At 39.2% G+C, this 19,042-nt stretch overlaps 1 protein-coding gene across 1 annotated transcript in view; it reads left to right on the forward strand.

Annotated features, from left to right (window-relative positions):
* Positions 1–1,790: 1,790 nt before the first annotated feature.
* LOC143165595 (transcription initiation factor TFIID subunit 4-like) overlaps positions 1,791–19,042 on the forward strand; it is a 149,421-nt gene continuing 132,169 nt past the window's right edge. Inside the window, exons 1-2 of the mRNA XM_076349137.1 lie at positions 1,791–2,961; positions 7,020–7,192. Coding sequence (XP_076205252.1) covers positions 1,791–2,961; positions 7,020–7,192 — 1,344 coding nt within the window. The remainder of the gene's footprint in view (positions 2,962–7,019; positions 7,193–19,042) is intronic.

Below are 19,042 nucleotides of genomic sequence, written 5' to 3' on the forward strand. Positions count from 1 at the left end.
ACGCCTTTGGGCCTTCAATACTTTTACTGGCCAATTTATTTAAGAGATATGCACTGGTTTAATTTCAGGAGACATTTAAACTTATCCTAACTAAACTGGGGCAACCTATTTTTAATGCATTTTAAAAGTGGTTTATTTTGATTCATCATAAACCTGCTCCTAAGGGTATAAACAGACAATCAGGAAAAACTACCCTGAATAAAAACATAACCTACATTGAGAGGAAACGGATGGTAACAAACCAGTTATTAGCAGTTTAGTGTTGTGACTCAAGCAAGTCATACAATGTGTGACTTAACAGATTGAGTGTGGGAATGGAGAAAAGTTGTGTGCACGCCTGCACTGTGAGCCCTTCACTTGTTTCCATCAGTGCATTGTGCAATTGAAGGTGGTTTATTCACTGATGCACCTTTTTTAATTTTGTGGAAAATCCTGAAAATCACAAAATGAAGAACGAGTCACCATTTCAGGCCACAGAGCAGCAGCTCAAATACATCCAAATTTGCAGACATCCATGCTATTGCGGGCCGGCAGAGACAGACAATGGAATCCAAGCTGCTTTCTGCCGGCAACCTCACAAAGCCATGGTGGTTATCACTTGCATGCAAGAACAGATGCAATGAACTGTGGGCGATGGTTCTTCACGGGAGAAAATATTTATTTTCAAGGTCCCACCAAAGAAACCGCCCTGTCATTAGTCAAAGAAATGATGGGTTATGACCACCGTTTTTCTCTTAAATGGTATTTCTGAATCCATGAGGCAAACGTTGATGGGAAAAGGGCCTACAGAAGTGCAATGGCAAAATGTTAGTAACAAAATACCTCAAGTTTCCTGTGGGGATGCTGAGGGAACACAGTATCCCAGAACAGCTGCTGTGATGATGTCAAGAATCTTATTTTTGGTTTACAAGTCTTCTGTTAACAGTGTCCACATTAGGAAATTGTATTACTGCAACCATTCTCATCTAGGTAGAGCAGTAGCTTTGGACATAAACGTCTAAAACTCTGAAGCAGACACAGCAGCACAAATGTGAGTGCACGTACTCTGCGTGCATCTTAGGATTTCAAACAGCTTCAACAATACTTGAAGTTCTCTCCTTTGAAGGAGTTCGTGTGTAAGGCAGCTGAGCCACTACAGCTGACTGCACGCATGCTTTCAGTTCTCCAAGCGTGAAGAAAATTGTGCTGCCTGCAACTATCCTCACAGGGTACGAAGTGAAGGCAAAGAGCACAATTACGGCAGCTTCACTACCAAAAGATAACATGATTGCATGACACTTCAATTTCCAATGTGCAAGCTCACAATCCTCCGTACCAGGGCCGCAGGCCTTCATGCCCCAAACCTCCCTGCCAGAAGCCCCTACAGACACAATCAATGGCAGCCTCTTACACAACCCCCCCTGCATCGCTAAGGCACCTGCCTGGACACACTGCCGCTCCTCGGCTTCTCGAGGCGGCCGGGGAGCAGCCTACCGCCCCCTCACGAACGCCCCCGGCCCTCTCCCTCACGTAGCCGTCCCTCGCCCAGACCGGTCAGGCCGCCGGGCTATTCCCGGACCCTGCCGGCCAGAGTCCGCAGGAGCGCTACAGAGCTCACCGGGCCTCTAAGGACGTGGAGGAGACGGCCACAGCCCGGGACCAGCGAGGACGCCACAACACCCGCCAGCGGCGCGCTCTGCCCCCGCCCCCCCGGCGGGGGAGGAGGAAGCCGGCCCCTCCCAGAATGCCTCGCGCGCGGCAGAGGCTGGCGCGCCTGCGCGCTGCGCGGCCGGCTCCCAGCTCAGCGCAAGATGGCGGCGGGTGCCTCGGACCCCCTGGAAGAGATGCTGCTCTTCTCCGAGGAGGTGGACGAGAAGGCGGTCAGCGACCTGGTGGGCTCCTTGGAATCGCAGCTGGCGGGCGGCCGGGGCTCCGCCGAGGCGCCCCAGCTCAGGACCTCCGCCCCGTCCCAGCAGCAGCAGCCGCAGCAGCAGCACCACCAGGGGAGCCTAGCGGGGGGCAGCAGCCCCGTCCGGCAGCAGCAAGGGCATCCCGCGCCTCCTCCCGCTCCTGCGGCAGAGGAGGCGGCGGGCTGTCCCGGAGCCGCGGAGAGCCGAGCCCCTGCCCAGGGGCCGCTCCCCTCCCCGTCCCCCCCGGCGGCGGCAGCGGCGGCGGCGGCAGCGGCGGCGGCGGCAGGGAGGGGAGTGAGTGTAAACAGTAGTAGTGTGCAGCAATCACATGGAGCGGCTCTCCTCAGCAGCGGCGGCAGCAGCCCCGGCGCACCCGCCGCCCCTGCCCCGCCGCAGCCCGCTGCCCCCCCGCTCGCCGGCGCCCCTGCCCAGCCTGTCAACAACCATGTGGCTGCCGGCGCCGCTACCGGGGACGCAGGGAGCCCCAGCCCCGGCGGCAGCCCGCCCGCCGCCGACGGCGCACGGCCGCAGCGCGCCGAGGCCGCGGGGGGGAGCGGGACCCCGGCGGGGGGCGGCGGGCCGGCTGTAGCGGCGGAGGGCGCCGCCGGCGCGACCGCGCCGCTCCCCGGCGAGGCGGCGCCCAACGGGGAGGGCGCCGGGGGCCGGCCGGCAGCAGTCCCACCAGTCAGCAGCCACGGCAGAGCCGACGCCGCCACAGCACAGACCAAGCCCGCGCACGGCCCGCTCCCCGCAGTAAACGCACTCAGTAACTCCGCCAGCCCCGCGCCCGCCGCTGCCGGCGCGGCCGCCCCGCCGGGACAGGGCTCGGTCGCCAACTGCGCCCCACTGGTCCCCGCTGCCGCGGCCCCCGGCGCCGCGCCCAAGCCGGCGGTCAGCGCCGCGGGCGTCGCCAAGGCGGGCGCTGCCCTCCCCGTCGCCCCCCCGGCCCCCCAGGCCCTGTCGCCCAGGCCGGCGCTGGGCGCAGCCCCCAGGATCGTGGCCCCCCAGCTGATCGTGAGGCCGCCTCAGCAGACCACCATCCAGCTGCCCCCCGGCTTCACTATCCCGCCCGGTAAGTGGAAACGCAGTGGTCGCGGGCTCGCCGCTCTTGCTAACCCTTTTTTCTTGGCTGAGGTTTTTTCTTCCCAAAGTTGTCGTCTTCCAGCTGCTCGACGTGCTGGAAACAAAAGAAGAGCCACCTGTCTGAGGGCGACGTCTGACAAACAGGCTGCCGTTAATGAGGATGTAATTGGTACGGGACGGGCGGTTGCTAATGCAAAGTAATAATGACTGTTGGTTGATGAGTTACTTGTTTTGTCTTAGGGAGAGAGCGGCAGTCACGGTAAGTTATTTTGTAATGGTGTAGTGAGCAGTTGTGCGCGAGATAAAAAGCTGGGCTGTTAGAATAATTTTATATATGTTTTGAAGGACTATATTTTCTGCTTTACTCTTGATAGTTTTGAAAAGTTTTCCTTCTTCAAAGAGTGTCTTTTGCCGAGAATCAGGTGGTAAATACAGGCTAATTTGTGTGATTTAATCTAAAATGTTTCATTTTGGACATGAGGAAAAATTTCTTTACTGAAAGAGTGGTTAAACATTGGAACAGGCTGCCCAGGGAAGTGGTTGAGTCCCCATCCCTGGAAGTATTTAAAAGACGTGTAGGTGAGGCGCTTAGGGACATGGTTTAGTGGGTGGTGGTGTTGGGTCGACAGTTGGACTCGATGATCTTAGAGGTCTTTTCCAACCTCAATGATTCTATGATTCTATGATTTCAGTAAGTGTGATGGTGTCATTCTCTGTCGCATCTGGGCAGTCTACATCTCCGGATTTTATTTCTAACTCTGAAGTAACTGTTGTGTCCTGTCTATTCTCCTTTTCTTAACTTTCATTACTAAAAATTTAAGTTCAGCAAGGTTGCTAACTAACCAAAACAACATCCCTTCGTCCTAGTGATTCCTACTCTAACTGTATATTGTTTCACCTGAAATTTTGAAGGGTTCTGTGGTCCTCTACTTAGATTTTCATGTTGCAAAGAGTTGGTAACTTTGTGCCTTCTTGATTTAGGAGATGATTTAACATTTGAATTAATTTTTTATTTTTTGCTATTAATATCAATAGCATGATAATATGTGGAGCTATTGATGTAGTCTGAAGTAACTTACTTCTTCCACTGTGTTTCTTAAAATATTTGATATTTATTAGCTAAGCGGAGCAAAAATGTGATGGTATAGAAGCTTGCTTCTAAGTGGACTTCTAGCAGTTGTGTCTTTGGCCATAGTTTATGAAACTCCTGCTCCAAATTCTAATGCTCCAACCAAATAAAGCTCAGTGATTCCATCAAGACCTAACTAACTTAAAGCAGATAAGAGGTTGCTATTCAGGCTGTATTAGTGCCTTTAGCCTTTGATTTCGTGTTGTTAATCTGTTTGATAATTAATATACACATATGATAATGTGCCTCATAACTGCATACAGTTTCTGAAGTTTATTATGTCAATACTTTGTTCTGCTACTTAATTTTCAAACAGAAGAGGAAAACAGAGCTCTTAAAAGCAATCTGGTCCAAGGTTTAGAAAATGTTATGGAAATAATACTGTGGAAAGTTACAATTTTATTTTATTACAAGATAGTTTGAAATCCATTAAATTTGCATAAACATGAAGATAGTATGTTCTAAGATGAAGGTATTCAGAAAATACAATGTTATTTTTGAGTTTTTATTCTTTAAATTAGTGGATCATTTATAATTAATTTTGAAACTCCCATATTGTAAACTTCTGTCTAAAGCAGAAATTTAGAATCAGTTTTTGAGAATAGGTTATTTAAGCATATAATACTCATAAGTTGTGTATTTCATCTTTATGTGGCTGACAGTAAGGAGAAATTAATCTCATAATTTAGCCAGATTCTAATTTGTACGTACTGTTCAGTAAAAGAAATTTAAAGTCCTCCAAACTGAATTAAAACATAACATTAGTATGTGAACATTTATGCATCTATAGTGGTAATTAAGTCTGCAACTTTTATTGAAACTGTGTGGCATGTGTTGCAATTAATTTGTCCATTCCATTCAATTTTTTTATTCAGAATGAGTTTTAGAAAATTGGAAGATAAATTAAGAAAACACCTGTGAATCAGTATAATGCCAATAGAGCGTGTATTTTTTTAATGCATGGTAGGCATTATCCTATGAGGATTTTTATATAAGGTTCACAGTATAATAAGAGAAATGATACCTGTTTGGCCAGTTGGCAATGTACTAATTTTTTTGTGTCCAGATGGTTTAGGAATGGCATATATCAAGTACATCACCTGCTTACAGAATTTTCTACAAATACAAACCCTGAGGTTTGGTGCTTGAAGGACTAGTGAGCGTAAAATGCTATCTTTTTAAAGAATTTTTATGGTTTGGGTTTCTTCTTTTTTCCAACTCTTGTTTTAAAGATTACTCTCTGGGCTTTGAAAGACAGTTAGGATCATGTCTTTTAGATGTGGTCCTTCCTGTAGCTCTCTATGCCTTTTGCCTTAAAGCTTGATTTCCACAAGTCTTTAGTTTGTGTGGCAGAAATTTGCCTTCTCTTTGTGCTTTTAGCAGTGACGGTTGGCTGGGAGCACCTAAGACTATGTGAGGGCTTTTATTGGTGCTGCAGTTCACTCACTGTTTATCCCAGGATTGGGATTTGTATTTCTATGTCAGACACTGAAAGAAAGACTTTCCTGGTATAAGGTACTTTTGAAATTTGTTACTTGCTTGATACAATACTGTTCAAATTTCTTTATCCTCATGATATGTTGCAAACTATGTCCATTTACTGAAGTGGTTTTTTTTCTGGGAAGCCAATAATTAGAAGTGGATGTAAGCTTTTACCTTCTTTATTTTCCCTTGAAAAGTTAAAAAATATATATGAAGCAATTTGCACATAGGGATAAGTTGCAGAAACGACGTCTACTGACTTTATCAATAGAATAAAAGTTGACTTCCTAGATCCTTATTTTTTGGTTTTCCAGTAGTTACAGGCAAGATGTTTTTCTGTCTACAGACCCATAGTATCCTATGTGTATCCTATCTAGGTTAAATTATTGAAATGTATTCTGGAACTAACTTGGAAATTCTTGTAAAATAATCTGGCTGGGGAACCGCTTCTTAATTCTGAGAAAATTAGAGGACGCACATCACATGCTTTGCAGTGATCTTGAATAAGTGTGAAGCTCCAGATGATCCAGGGACCAACTTAACTGTTGTCTTCCCTTTTCTATCTCGCTGATTGTGGAAAACTTAGGCCAGTTACACTTAGGGCAAAATTTGATGGTACTGGCTGTGTTGTGTAGAAGGCCTCTATTTGTGAAAATGCGCTACTAGAAAACAATCTGAAAGTATTATCATTTACTTCCAAAAAGTGTTAGGAAACACTTGCCAAGTATTCTGTTAATTTGAAAACAATTCCTTTGGTGTTTTCCTAAAATATCTGCACTTGTATCATTTTGTGCTGAGGAGTAGTTGTATTGGTTCTCAGGGTATGATGATATTTTTTCTTGATGTCTAAACTACAGGTAGTGCCTCCCAGTACAGTGATGGTGGGTGCCAAATAAATCCATGTGTTAATGCTCAACAATTAAGTAAATCTCAAATATTGTATACTCAGAAATGTGTCTGGCCTAACGTTTGCATGTATACATCCCCTAAAGCTGTTGTTTTAGTAAAGCCCTCATGTCATTGTCCCTGGTATGTTCATACTGAATTCTGTTCTCAGCTACTGGATTGTCGTTATAGTTTACTTTTAACGAATACTTCTTTCTAATTTTATTCTGCTGACCCTGGCTAGACTGCTGAAAGTCACTGTACACCTGTACACTCAAGTGGCCATTTTTTTCATCACTTATCCATAAACTGCAGTTATTTGAATTCCAAACTGAATTGGGTATTAGTTTTTGTCTGCTAGTAGGGGCTCCTTTTCTTCTTTGAAATAAAATCTCATGTTACACCAGAATTAAAAAAAAGATACAGTATAAAGAAAAATGTACAGTGCTATGCCTTAATTTTATTCTGTATTCTGTAGTTAGATAGTTCTTTATATATAATTCTTCATATTATTCTTTATTCTATAGTTATTGTTACTTTCTTCTTATTAGGTATGGTCTTGGTGCGCACGGATGCTGGACAGCTTGTAATGGTGCCTCAGCAGGCTCTAGCACAGGCTCAAATGCAGGCTCAAGTACAAACGCAGGGACAAGGTCCTACCAGCATTTCACCTAGACTTTCAGTGCCCACAGCTGGCCCTGTTTTTCGCCTATCAACAACTCAGGTATGTTTGGCTTGATTTCACTTTACTTTTGTGCATTATGTTTTAGCTTTAGCTAAACATTATTAACTCATATGTTTTTGCGAATGTGCTTTCCTCCCCTTTTTTGTTGTGAAAACAGGAAATACTTATTCAAATGCAGTTTATTTTCTGAGGCCTAGGAATTTTTTTTGTATTTCAGAAAAAATCTACTTTATAGAGTCTCTCAAGACCTTGTTCAGACTGTGAGATCATTGGAGGCTAGGAGGCTCACTTAGCCAGAACTTAGTTTGGATTGTATGCCACTGGTTCAGTAAGCGCCCCTTGTTCCTCTGAATCAGAAGCATTGTGATATCCCCGCATGCTGAATGGATGCACAGGATAGCTAGATTTCACTAGAAATTAGAAAAGGAAAAGCCAAGCACATTCAATACAAGGATTTGCAATAATTAACTTTTCTAATATACGTTATTCAAAAGAAAGGTTTGATTCCTTTGATTCACCGCTGGGTGTGATCTGTCTATACTTAAAGTTTTGTCTGTGTTATGACTACATTTCCTTTTTTATATGGATTGACAGGATAGTGTGCTTTCCTACCCCAAACTCTTCAGTGGAGTGTGTTTATTTCAACTCAGAACTGATTTATTTTCAAGGGTGAAGGTGTATTGTTTTTTAAATTCCTTGGTAGGCTGTTATTGGTTTAAAATTTTGTAGGGAGGCTGTTTAGCTTCTGGCCGTTTGGGGCTAGAGCTGAACTATCTTACTAAAATGTAGAGGCAAACAGCTTTGGATGTTAGTACAGGGCAGCTGTGCCATAATAATAATAGTTTAAGGTAGTTTTGCCTAAGGTCTTTGTTTGCAGAAGTGATAAGTAATTACGAGTGGAAGTAGATGAAGAGGATGTCTTTATAATTTTTTAACTAATCGTTGTATAGGTTGCTTGAAATAACTTAAACATGTATTTCCCGATGTTTAACATTTGATTACTGTCGCATTATATGCTTTGTGCATTACACCATATTTATAGTCTAAAAAATTATTAAGTTTAATTCAAAACTGAAAACAACGATAAACTTTTCAGAAGAGAAGGAAGCCAGAATAAAATCGGAGCCTTGAAAATAAATTACTAACATGAGGCAATCTAAAACACAGGGTAGCCAACTAGAATGTAAGTTTTAGAAATGACTGTCACTAGGAAGTTTGTAGCTCAATGGAATGTATCTCAGGAAAGACATAAATAAAAGCCTGGAAACACTTGAAGAACTTAATGCTTTCAGAAAAAGAGCTAAGTGTAGTATTGGATGGAATTCGTAAAAGAACTCTTCGCAGAGAAGGCAGCCATTTAATGTTTAAATTTGTGATATCTGGAAGGATGAGAAGACTTGTAGAAGCCTTCAAAGATAAATGTGTTTCAGGAAAAATAAGCACAGAGATAAGCTTGTGTTAATTTCAAGATTTTTTTGACTAGTTTGATGACAACAAAAATCCAGACAAGTTCTTCAGTTTGTATGTCTGTCTTTGGTTGTTTGGGTCTTTCTTTGTAAATAAATAGTCAGTTCTTTAGCAGCGACTACAAGGATATATACAAGGGACTATATAGCACACATTCTAGCAATGGATCCTGAGACAAGTGCATAGCATAAATGGAAAACAGAAATTGTGGGGTGGGACTGTACCAAGAATATGATCTCAGTCTGTTAGAATGAGTTTGTTTTAGCTGTTTCTGTTTCATACTGTTAGTTTTCATGTAACTTTAACTGCTGTGGCCAGCATACAGAATTAAAATTCAGAGTGGCAACATTGATAGCGAATTAAATAATAACAAATTGTCTGTAGTTCGAAAATGTTTGAGGAATCCACCTTTATTGTACATAGAATCTTAGGAAGCATACAAAAATGTAGACCAACTGCTTGGCTGTGTGTGTTCAGTCTTTATTAAAAGACTGGAGTTTGGATCCCAAAGTCAACCTTAAGATGTGTGCATAGCAAATGTTGGGAGTTGATCATGTTGGCCTCAGGCAGCTGTTCTTTAGTTATATGAAGCAGTTAAGGTTGCAGAAAGAGTATAATCTGACTTGCTGGATTTATATAAAAATAAACCTGTGAGGATACTGCATGTTCATGTGTTTGTAGAGGTACCTAAAATCTGAAGGAGTTCAGGTATTAGAAAGATGTAATTGTTTTTGTGCAGTTCTGCCCAGATAAATACCCCACCGCATTATAGATATTCCTTTACACTTGTTAGTGCTAATAAGCTGGTTGAGAATAGAGGAAACCAGCAAGGCCTTATGAATGATAAACGTCTTACAGGATGCAAAAGTTTGATTATTTTAGTGTGGCAGGATTAGAATCATGGTATTGTAGCTTGTCAGGATTCATCTCCTTTGATGGATCTTTGAAGTAGCTGCCCAAACTGTACTGCATCACTTCTTTATTTGTTGTAATTAACAAGGATAAGAAATAATTAATATTGTCCTTGGGAAATGTACATTGAACTTCCATGACTCTGCATGTGGTCTGCAGACTCTTCTTTTATTTTTACAGTGCTTATGTTTTAGATATGTTTGACCTTAGAATGTTCTTTAAAAATGATGGTTGACAGCCTTTTAAAACCAGATTGTAAAGGTTTAGAATTCTGAAGGTTCATCATATCAGAACTAGATACTAGACTTCTGTTTCATTAGGTGGATGGTTTATAGCCAGAGACTGTTCATCGGTTTTCTGGGGGAAATGTCCAATGACAAATATTATGCTAAGGTTTCAGAAGTGTCAGTTATTTGTTTGAGTAGCCATTATGATTAATCAAGAAAAAGGATCAAGTTCTAAAATACAGGAAATTGTGTGTACTGAAAAATAATTTTTTCAGTGAGTTTATAATTAAACTTTTTCCTTTCAGAATCAAATTCTGATGTGTCAGAAAGCTAAATTCTGTCAATTAAAATTTTCAGTAGAAATTTAAAATGTGTGGAAAATAGTGTCTTATGTTTTTATGTCTTTAAAGTATAATATTCAAGAGTCCTAGCCTCCACTGTGACTGAAACACAGAAAAATTGTGTGTGCCATTAGCTCAAGACAGACAGAATATAAACATTAATTGCTTGAGTCCTGTGAAATATTTTGCCAGATTGATGAACATTGCAGGCTATGTGGTTTTAACCTCTAGAACATCATACCTCTCTCTCCAATATGTTAGTGGAATGATTGTTATTTTACTGTGCAGAGCTCATTAAATTTACTACTATGTTTTTATTAAATTATTTTAAGATAGCTTTATTTGGATTAAAATGCAAGATGCTTTAAATATGTAGAATTTAGTGATGTACTTCAGTCACTGAGTTTGTGTTTTACTCTACTTTTACCGATGTAGAAAGTCTATGCAGGTGGAAATTTGCAGTCTACCATAAGCATTCTAGGAGATAGTATCCTACTACGAAGAATGTATGATCTGTCTCAGAAAAGCCGTAGCTTTCATGGTTCATAGGTATTATGGTTGCTTTTCTTCAGATTGTCCTAATTTTTAGCCAGTGTCAAGTGTGACAAGTTACTCAGCTAAGTGATTGTTTTAATTGTTATAGTTAATTTGTATATACACTTTAAATAATTATTGTGTTAAGGAAGTGTGTTATGAGCTATGTAGTTAGATGTAAAACACAGGTTATTAAATAACGCACCAAAGAAATTGCAAAAGCTGGCAGTAACTCTTGGCAAGTCATTAAGAAGTGTTGAGAGTGATAACTTGAGAATATAAAATGAATTATGAATTACCTTTTTAAAAATTACAAGAAAAATAATCTGAAAAATTACCAAAGTGTTCATCTAAATTTGAAAGCTCTTTGAATCTCTCCTCTCGACAGCTAAGTAATTTCTTCTTCACTGTCAAAAAAGGACAGGGGAAAATAAGGAAATGTTTTAAATATTCTTAAATGAGATTGACTTGATCGGTACATACAGCACTATCCAGATTCTAAACTGCTTCTGCAGTCCAGTAGTATAACAAGATTTTCTTCCCATATCCCAGGGCCATCATTTGATACATCTTCTCCCAGTTATTTGGGAGGAAAACGAAATCAGGTTTCCCATGAAAATTCCTCTAGCTTCAGTAGATGGGCTTAGATCCAGGACAGCATGTGAGGAAGGAGCCACCTTTCTCTAGGAACAGTGGAAGCTGCTGAAATAGAGAAAGTGTAGTCTGTTTTCCCTTAGGATTTAGTATATGGGCTTAGGATAATGCTTTCCTTGAAGACAGTGGCTTTATCCTTACATGTTGCATTGCTGAAGGTTCAGAAGTCAAATTATTTACCTTTGTAGGGAACTGATACAGCCATCCCTCTTCCCTTCCCAACTTAAAAAAAAAAAAAAATTGATTGCAGTGCCAAACACAAAAGTTCAGAAGGATTAAGATACATAACTTCCTGTTCATCCTACATTAATCTCTTCTGTACATGTGCAGTGTGTTACAGTCTTTGCATGATAAATGCACACAGATAAAAGTTTCAGCTAGGCAATCAAGGCACACAATTGATGTTGCACAGCAAACAAATCTGATGTTTCTTACATTTTGAGTGCTTGGCTTTGCTATTTAAGTTATTGTTTGACTTCTATTGTTTGTAATACCTTTGTCTCATTTTTTGCAGCTTTTAGGAGTAGAGGATGTAAGCAAATGTAGTACAGTTTTGGGGACGATGTTGCGTTGGATTCTTGGAAGAAGATAGGCAAATCCATTTTGAAAGGAAGGCTTGGGTTCTTTTTTTGACTCTTAGGTGGGGTGATCTTTGATTAGATGTTTACTTCTGCTCCTCTCAATTGCTGCTGTGTAAAATATGAATAAAATCTGTTTATTTTCAATTCATAGTGGAATTCTGGAAAACTGGCTAATCAGGATAAGCAAGTACCTTGTAGGAAGGGTCTCAATTCTGATCAGTTTAATGCCAAGCTCAAAGGCTCTGGAGCATGGGAATGTGTCCCAAAAGGATGTACAGTGTCTGAAGCATGGAGTTGGAAGTAGTGAAATGGATTCAGTCAGAAGAATCAGAATGTGAAAGTAGCAGAATAGTACAGAGAAAGCAGTAATTGAGAGAAGTACCTGTAATAGGATGATGTACTTGATACTTTAATGATCTTTTACATTTACAGTCTTTCTGGTTTCTTTAAAATGTTCAAGAAAAGCATGAGTAGGTACAATTGTACCATAAAATAGTTTTACTTTAGGTTCAGTTATAAGATTGTAGAGGACTGTAATGGGGGGATATTAACTACAGCTAACTACATTTTATTTTTTCTTTTTAGGGAAAAAATACTGCAAAATATTCAGGTATATAAAAATAAAACATTTTTGAGATTGTGAATATAAATTCATCTTCTTGATGCAGCTACCAGAGGCGCTTGACTTTTTTAAATTGGTATCCTATGTTTTACATGGAAGTTACTCAGTCCTACGGAAGATTATAATAATCTTTTGATGTGTTAAGAAGTGTAATTTTGTTGTACTGTGAATACATTTTCAGTGATAACATGCTTGTTTCAAAAAACATATTTAGTGAAATAATACAGATTTGGATGTTTAAAGCAAACATTGGTTTGAGTTAACTGTGCATAATTTTAATTGAACAATTTTCTCTTTCTTCATTATTTTAGTTTCCTTTAAGTTTTTGATTGACGTGAATTTTAGCTGAATATTAAAAAGTGATTAATGTTGCCAAAATTTTATCTGCTGTAGGATCTTAGTTAAGGTACAGGACTTTTAGGAAACAAGCTTTAATTTGATGGAACTTTGGTTGATTTTAGAAAAATTTTGTCCTGGATTCTTGTATTACAAGCCGGTCAAATAAGCGTGGGTTTGCTTGCATTGCTATATTCTTCAGAGATAATAAGTAAATTCAGAAGTCTTTTAAAACTGATTATTTAGATTGCATTGAATTTTTGCCTCCATATCTTGTTTTGAAGCTTGAACTTGGAAATTATGAAAAATAGGCAGGTGCTGCCATCTAGTTTTTCTTTGGTGAGTTTCTTTTGTTTATCTACATTTTTCATTTGTACAGTTTATGGCTTTTCATGCTTTTGACGCAGATTTTGTTTGCTGGTTTCAGTATCTTAGTACCCAGTTGGGTTTACATTCATAACCAAAAATGAAAAAATAAGTTACTTATTTTAAATTATTTTTAATTAAAATTATTTTATGTTACAAAGTTAAAGTGTTGCTGTACACCAAGAATATAAAGTGACTATCATACAGGAAAGACCAATGTTAGCCTGGCCGATAATATTTTATTACGGAGTATCTGTTATCAGAACTTAGGAATAAGGTGAAATAGCGTATGTTGGAATTTTCATGAGACTGCTGCTGAAAATGGATTTGGTCTTAGAGTTTACTAATGTTTTTGTTTCAAGTTTGATTCAAAATGTGTTTTCCAGTATTAAGCTGCTTTGTATATTTTTAGCTATCAGAAAAGGTAGTGTAAAGTTATGTGTGAATTTTGATGGTTTAGTCCAAATATTTAGGCACATAAGTGGGCAACTTAACAATTCTTCTTCTACAAATATGATTATCAATCACTTGAGTTTTCTTTTCATTGCATAAATAGTCCATTCAATATGTATCGATGTATTTTTAAGAAAATTACAATTCTTTTCTAGCTTTGTTTTTTCTTGCTTTAGGCATTTTTCTAACTTCTACTCTTCAGAATTTCAAGGTCATGATATAAACTTCACTGATTTGTTTTCTGTGTTTTGACATTCACTTTCTGCTAAGTTTTACCATCCTTTTTTAAAATGAAAAAAAAAAAAATCTTTTGAACTTGTGAAAAGTGCTGAATCACCTGCTCTGGAAGTGGCTATATTTTTGCTATGAATTATGGTTGATGCAGACAACAGCAGCTTAGTCTTTGCCATCACATGTGATGTTGAGAGCAGTTTTAAACTTGGCTGACGTTTCACAAGCTGTTCTTGCTAAAACGGAGCCTTTCAAATCTGAGATAGTTCTGATAATATGCTATGCCTGTGTTTTCAGCAGTGTTTGTATTTTTATGTCATATTTTAGTTTTGGTATTTATTTTCTTGTTTGAGCTCTTTTTTTTTTTTTTCTTTTTTACTGTTTTTCCACACCCTTTTTGCTTTTCTGATAAATGCTTATTTTACTTTTTGCAGAAATTTTAAGCAAATCGATAAATCTTTGTTTTTGCCTGAGGTGCATGACCACTATTATCAAATAAGCTATTCTGTACTATTTCTTTTGTATAGACAGTTTTGGGGCTTCTTCTGCAATATTGTGCAGAAGACATTTGTGTTAGCAGGGCAGGTAGGTTGAAAGGCCAGAGAAAGTAAAAAACGTATGGTCTCGGCTATGATTTAACCACAAAACCATTTTCCTTCCTTTCCTTCATGGTAAGTGAATCTTTTCTGTATAAACAGATAATAAGTTTTTACTACTTACAAATTCTACTGTTTACATTTTCATAGCATTAACATATCTTTTAAAACTTCTTAGAAAACACTCAAACATTATTAAGGCCGTAAAATTAAACGTGCAAAGATCAGAAAATGCTATAAAGAAGGTTCCTGAGCAATCTAATAGTGGCTCCCATGTGCATATGCATTATGCTGCATGACCACATACTACTGTTATTTTTAATTTCTACAGTGTGTAGGCTGGACAGTCTTAATGAAGAATTATGTAATTTTTTTTTTCTCCACTGTTTAGTGTGTTGCTTCGGGCTTCTTTGCTGCATATTATCTAAGCCCCCCCTCTGAAGTGGGAATTAATAACCAAGCAGGTTTTTTTGTGAAGCTTATCCCTATAACAACTTTCTCAACAATGCAGTTAAGGGGATTATTAGCCTCTTTTTATAAGTAGAAAACAGAGTCTAATTGTCTCTATTTTAAATAATAAAATAAAAATACTGGTTAATTTTTTGTGTTCAGTTTGACTTCATTGTCTTCAGTTGCAGCCGTGACCACTCCTGGTCACAAACCCCACGTTTCAAGTTGTCCGTTCATAAATATATGGCATAAGAGTATTGATTACAATAGATTATCTATATTTGCATGCAGTACAAGCACTGAGCAATTGAGGCAGGGGTAGAATCTAATTGTAGGGCCAAAATTCAGCTGCTTTTTATCCACCAGATTCTTTGGATGAATCCTAGTGATTATAGATGGACTAGCCACTTCACCAGGGAATGAGAAAGTACTTTGATAGTGGATTATATAGGTACTTGCTTACACCAACAGGATGCTGAGACTTCAGAGGTAGGGGTTTTGGACTTAGAACCCCTGGTTTCTGAAGGTTTTCTTTGGCGGCCCCAAGCTCCTCTGCCTATCTAGTCTAATTGCTCCCAGTCCTGTGTCTTCGTCCCCTGTTGTTGTTCTAGTTCGTGAACCCAAAAGGGATGTCACAAATAGGAGGAACACAGCAGCGTCTCCCTGCTTTGGGTTCTGATGCTTGAATCCAGCGATGCTGTGGTGTCCCAGAACTGTGGTGGCAATTAAGGTTCTGCCTCTGTTGGCTGACTTGTTAGAGATTCTGCCTCCAGTCATTTTCTGCAATTGTGTGCAAATGTTGAGTTTTTAAAGGGTTAATACTTTGGCTCAATTTGGCTGTATTTTTACCAGAGTGAAAAAATGAAAATACCTTAATAGTAGGTAGTTACCAGCCATGCCTATAAGAAAGGTTGTATAAATTAGTTACTCTAAAATGAGCTACCAGATTTGACCTTTAGCCTATGCTTCTGCCAGTGTCTGCAATCCCACCTTAGTTTTCTCTTTGTTAAACGCTGTCTTTTTTTGTTTGAGGCATTGGGGCATCTTAGCATGGCCTATTTTGTTTGTAAGAAGTCTTCTGGATTAATGATTAAAAATAAAATTGAGTTTTATTTCAGATTTTGCAAATTTAAATCTAAACTTAAAGGTCATATTCTGCTAAAATTGAGTTTTGGATAGTACCTAGCGAAGCCATGTATTGGAAGACACAGAAAGAGGTGTCATGATGTGTATTGCGATAAACTTGCCCCTGCTTTTCTGTTAATGTTTGTTCAAATGCTATTGGCGTATTTTCTTTCTTCCTTTTGTGATTGATAGTGGCCACGTTTATTGACAGGACTGATCATGAAGTGATACATGCAACATACTTGTCAAAAGTAAGCTCTCTTGCTTTGTAGTGCAGAGACTGTTGCTGGTACCCGGAGTGTTCATCAGTAGGTGGTACTATAGTACAAAATAAAAGTATACCACAAACCTGTTTCCAAGGGTTTACATACATTGGTGTACTAACCTGTGGCAGTTTAAATTGTCTTGGTTTTATAAAGCTGCGAGTACACAATGCAATCCCTAAAATTGGTGTAGTCCTGCCTTGGCAGTGACAAATAATCCCTGGATATTTTGGCGTATTTTCTCCATATTCAAGTGGCCTGCTTTTTTCAAATGCAGCCTTGTATATTCCTTCGAATACAGAGGCAGCAGCTTGTTTGTGCACAGCAGGTACAATGCGATTCACTCCTGTTCACGCCTCAAGCTTTGCCTCTCTATTTATGTGTCTAGAGCTCTGGGGAGAAGGTCTACACAGGAAAGTTAAGATGTAGTTATTTAGGGAGTGGATTTACAGGACACAGAGTAATTCCACACTGACTTCTTCCGTGAACAATTATAATGTGCACTGACTGCCTTTGTGGAAGTGACTTACTGCACCCTGAACTGGAGTCACTTGCATTATCTGCATGATATGTGCAGGCAGAATGAACCTGGGGACATCCCCCCTCCAAGCTGGCCAGACATGAGCCAGATCTGTTTTGAAATCCTTATTTCCACAGTAGCACTGTGGTGTGCTCCACTTAAAATTTCTAGCCTCTCTGTGTGGACAGAGCCAGCTCAAGTCTGTATACAAAAGGCAATCTTAAGCATTCCCAAGTGTCCCCATGGAGATTGGTAGGGGATTATATACTGTATTCATTCATGTTGTAGTTTCCTGCCTGTTAATGTCTGAGTACAGGGGAAAAGCCTCTTAAACATTACTTTCATTTATTTAGGAAATAGAAAAATATGTGTCTAATCAAAAATAATACAGTTACATTTGAAAATATATTCCTTTCTAAGTCTCTCTTGGTAATTTTGGAATTTAATAGCATCATACCAAACCTTAGCAGTTTTTCTTTAAAGAACATAATAAGTTCTTTTAGATTGTTCCAGTAGGAGCTTGACACATTGGGTTATAATTTTTTTAAATACTGTTTAAATTTTTTGTTTTCTTTTTGATGGATTTCTCATGAGATCTGTTTACAGCTTTCCTTTCATAGAAAACACAGCTATTTGTTTCTAAATAGTTTTCACCAGTTCTTCTTGAAGTATTTGTGTTGGGAGTCCTTATAGTCTCTTCTGGCAACTTGTAGCTGTCATTTGAAGATCATTTCCACGATATTTAAGAATTTCTCTAGGCTAGTTCCTTGTTATGTTTCTCATCCACTCATTTCATACTTACCTTTTTAACATTTAGGAGGTTTGGAACCACATTAGTAAACTGCTACATTACTTTGTTTGCAGTTCTTTGGTAGTAAGGCTTTTTCTTCATATCCAACACATTAATAGATTTTACTGCCATTTTGTATCAAAGGCTTTTGTAACTATTGATTTTTAAAACTGAAGGTGAATTTAGTCGTCATGTTGCAGAGTTTGCTCTTGTGGTCTGGCACGGTGGAATACTATGTGTGGCATGTATTGCATACTTAGTTGGATAATATGCTGTTACGATACTGAAATTTTATATTTTAATTATATGCGGTTTTGTTTTCAAGTATGTTCCTGTGATGAATTGTGGGCATTTATTAGCTAAGAAAAATTCTCTAGCTAGCAGTCTGAGCTATGTATTTCTGGATTTCTGGCTGCAGATCTTTCTTGGAACTGAGTAGCTGCCAGAAATTTGCCTGGCTATCTGCTTGCTTTGTAAATCCTCACCTCTGGAAGCACTTACTGACAAGAAGGGGGCATATAACACAAGCATGCTGTATTTTTAGGTTGGAAACGCTGATTATAAGCAAATGAACAAGATAACACAGTATTTATGTTTTTAAATACAAACATTCATCAGGTAAATAAAGTTTCTTTCAAGCAGTATTTTAAGGAAATCGAAGCAAGTGATCTTCTTTACAGTGAAGAAAAGAGGTATGGTATTTAAGAACAGAAAAAGCTTATATGGTCCTTCTTCCAAAAAGCCAGACAATTCTACCTGTTCACGATGATGCTGTTTATTGCCTCTAGGCTGTCTCAGTATGGAAGACATCCCTAGTCAAGATTTTAAAAATCTTGAAAGCTATCCAAACAAAAAAAAGGGTTTTGTTCAGATGTCAGGTAGATTTTTTTTTTCTTCTTTCCTTTTTTTCCCCAAGTACAGAAGATTGATATCCAGTAGATGATGTTGCTGGACTGATTGGTAAGGAATGCTTGGGGCGTTGAATGCCTGCCTGGGCCTCTGTTCCTTCTGGAGATCTCTTAAGTATATTGGATGTTCTTTGAAGAAGTATTTTATGTAGGTTTAATAGTGTAAGAATCTAAAATAAGACATTCTTTATAAAAATACTAATTATAGAGACATATAACTTAAAATGTAAATCAAGAAAAACTAGTTTTATCTTGTGAGAAACAATATTGTCCATGATTTAGTACTCCAGCCGCTTAGAAAATTTGTCTTTTCTAAGTATGTGTTTGAATGCAAATCTTAATAAATGGAAGTTATGAGAGACCAGTGGGGCCTCCATTTTTAATAATGAGTAGTTCTCTTTTTGTCATAATTGCCATATTGTGTGATATATATCTTCCATAATGGTATTTACATTCCTATAGAATTAAATAACAACTTTCCTGGAGTCATTTTTTATTCCCAATTCTTGTCCT

This window comes from Aptenodytes patagonicus, chromosome 11, assembly GCF_965638725.1.
Source record: "Aptenodytes patagonicus chromosome 11, bAptPat1.pri.cur, whole genome shotgun sequence".
Classification (NCBI taxonomy): domain Eukaryota; kingdom Metazoa; phylum Chordata; class Aves; order Sphenisciformes; family Spheniscidae; genus Aptenodytes; species Aptenodytes patagonicus.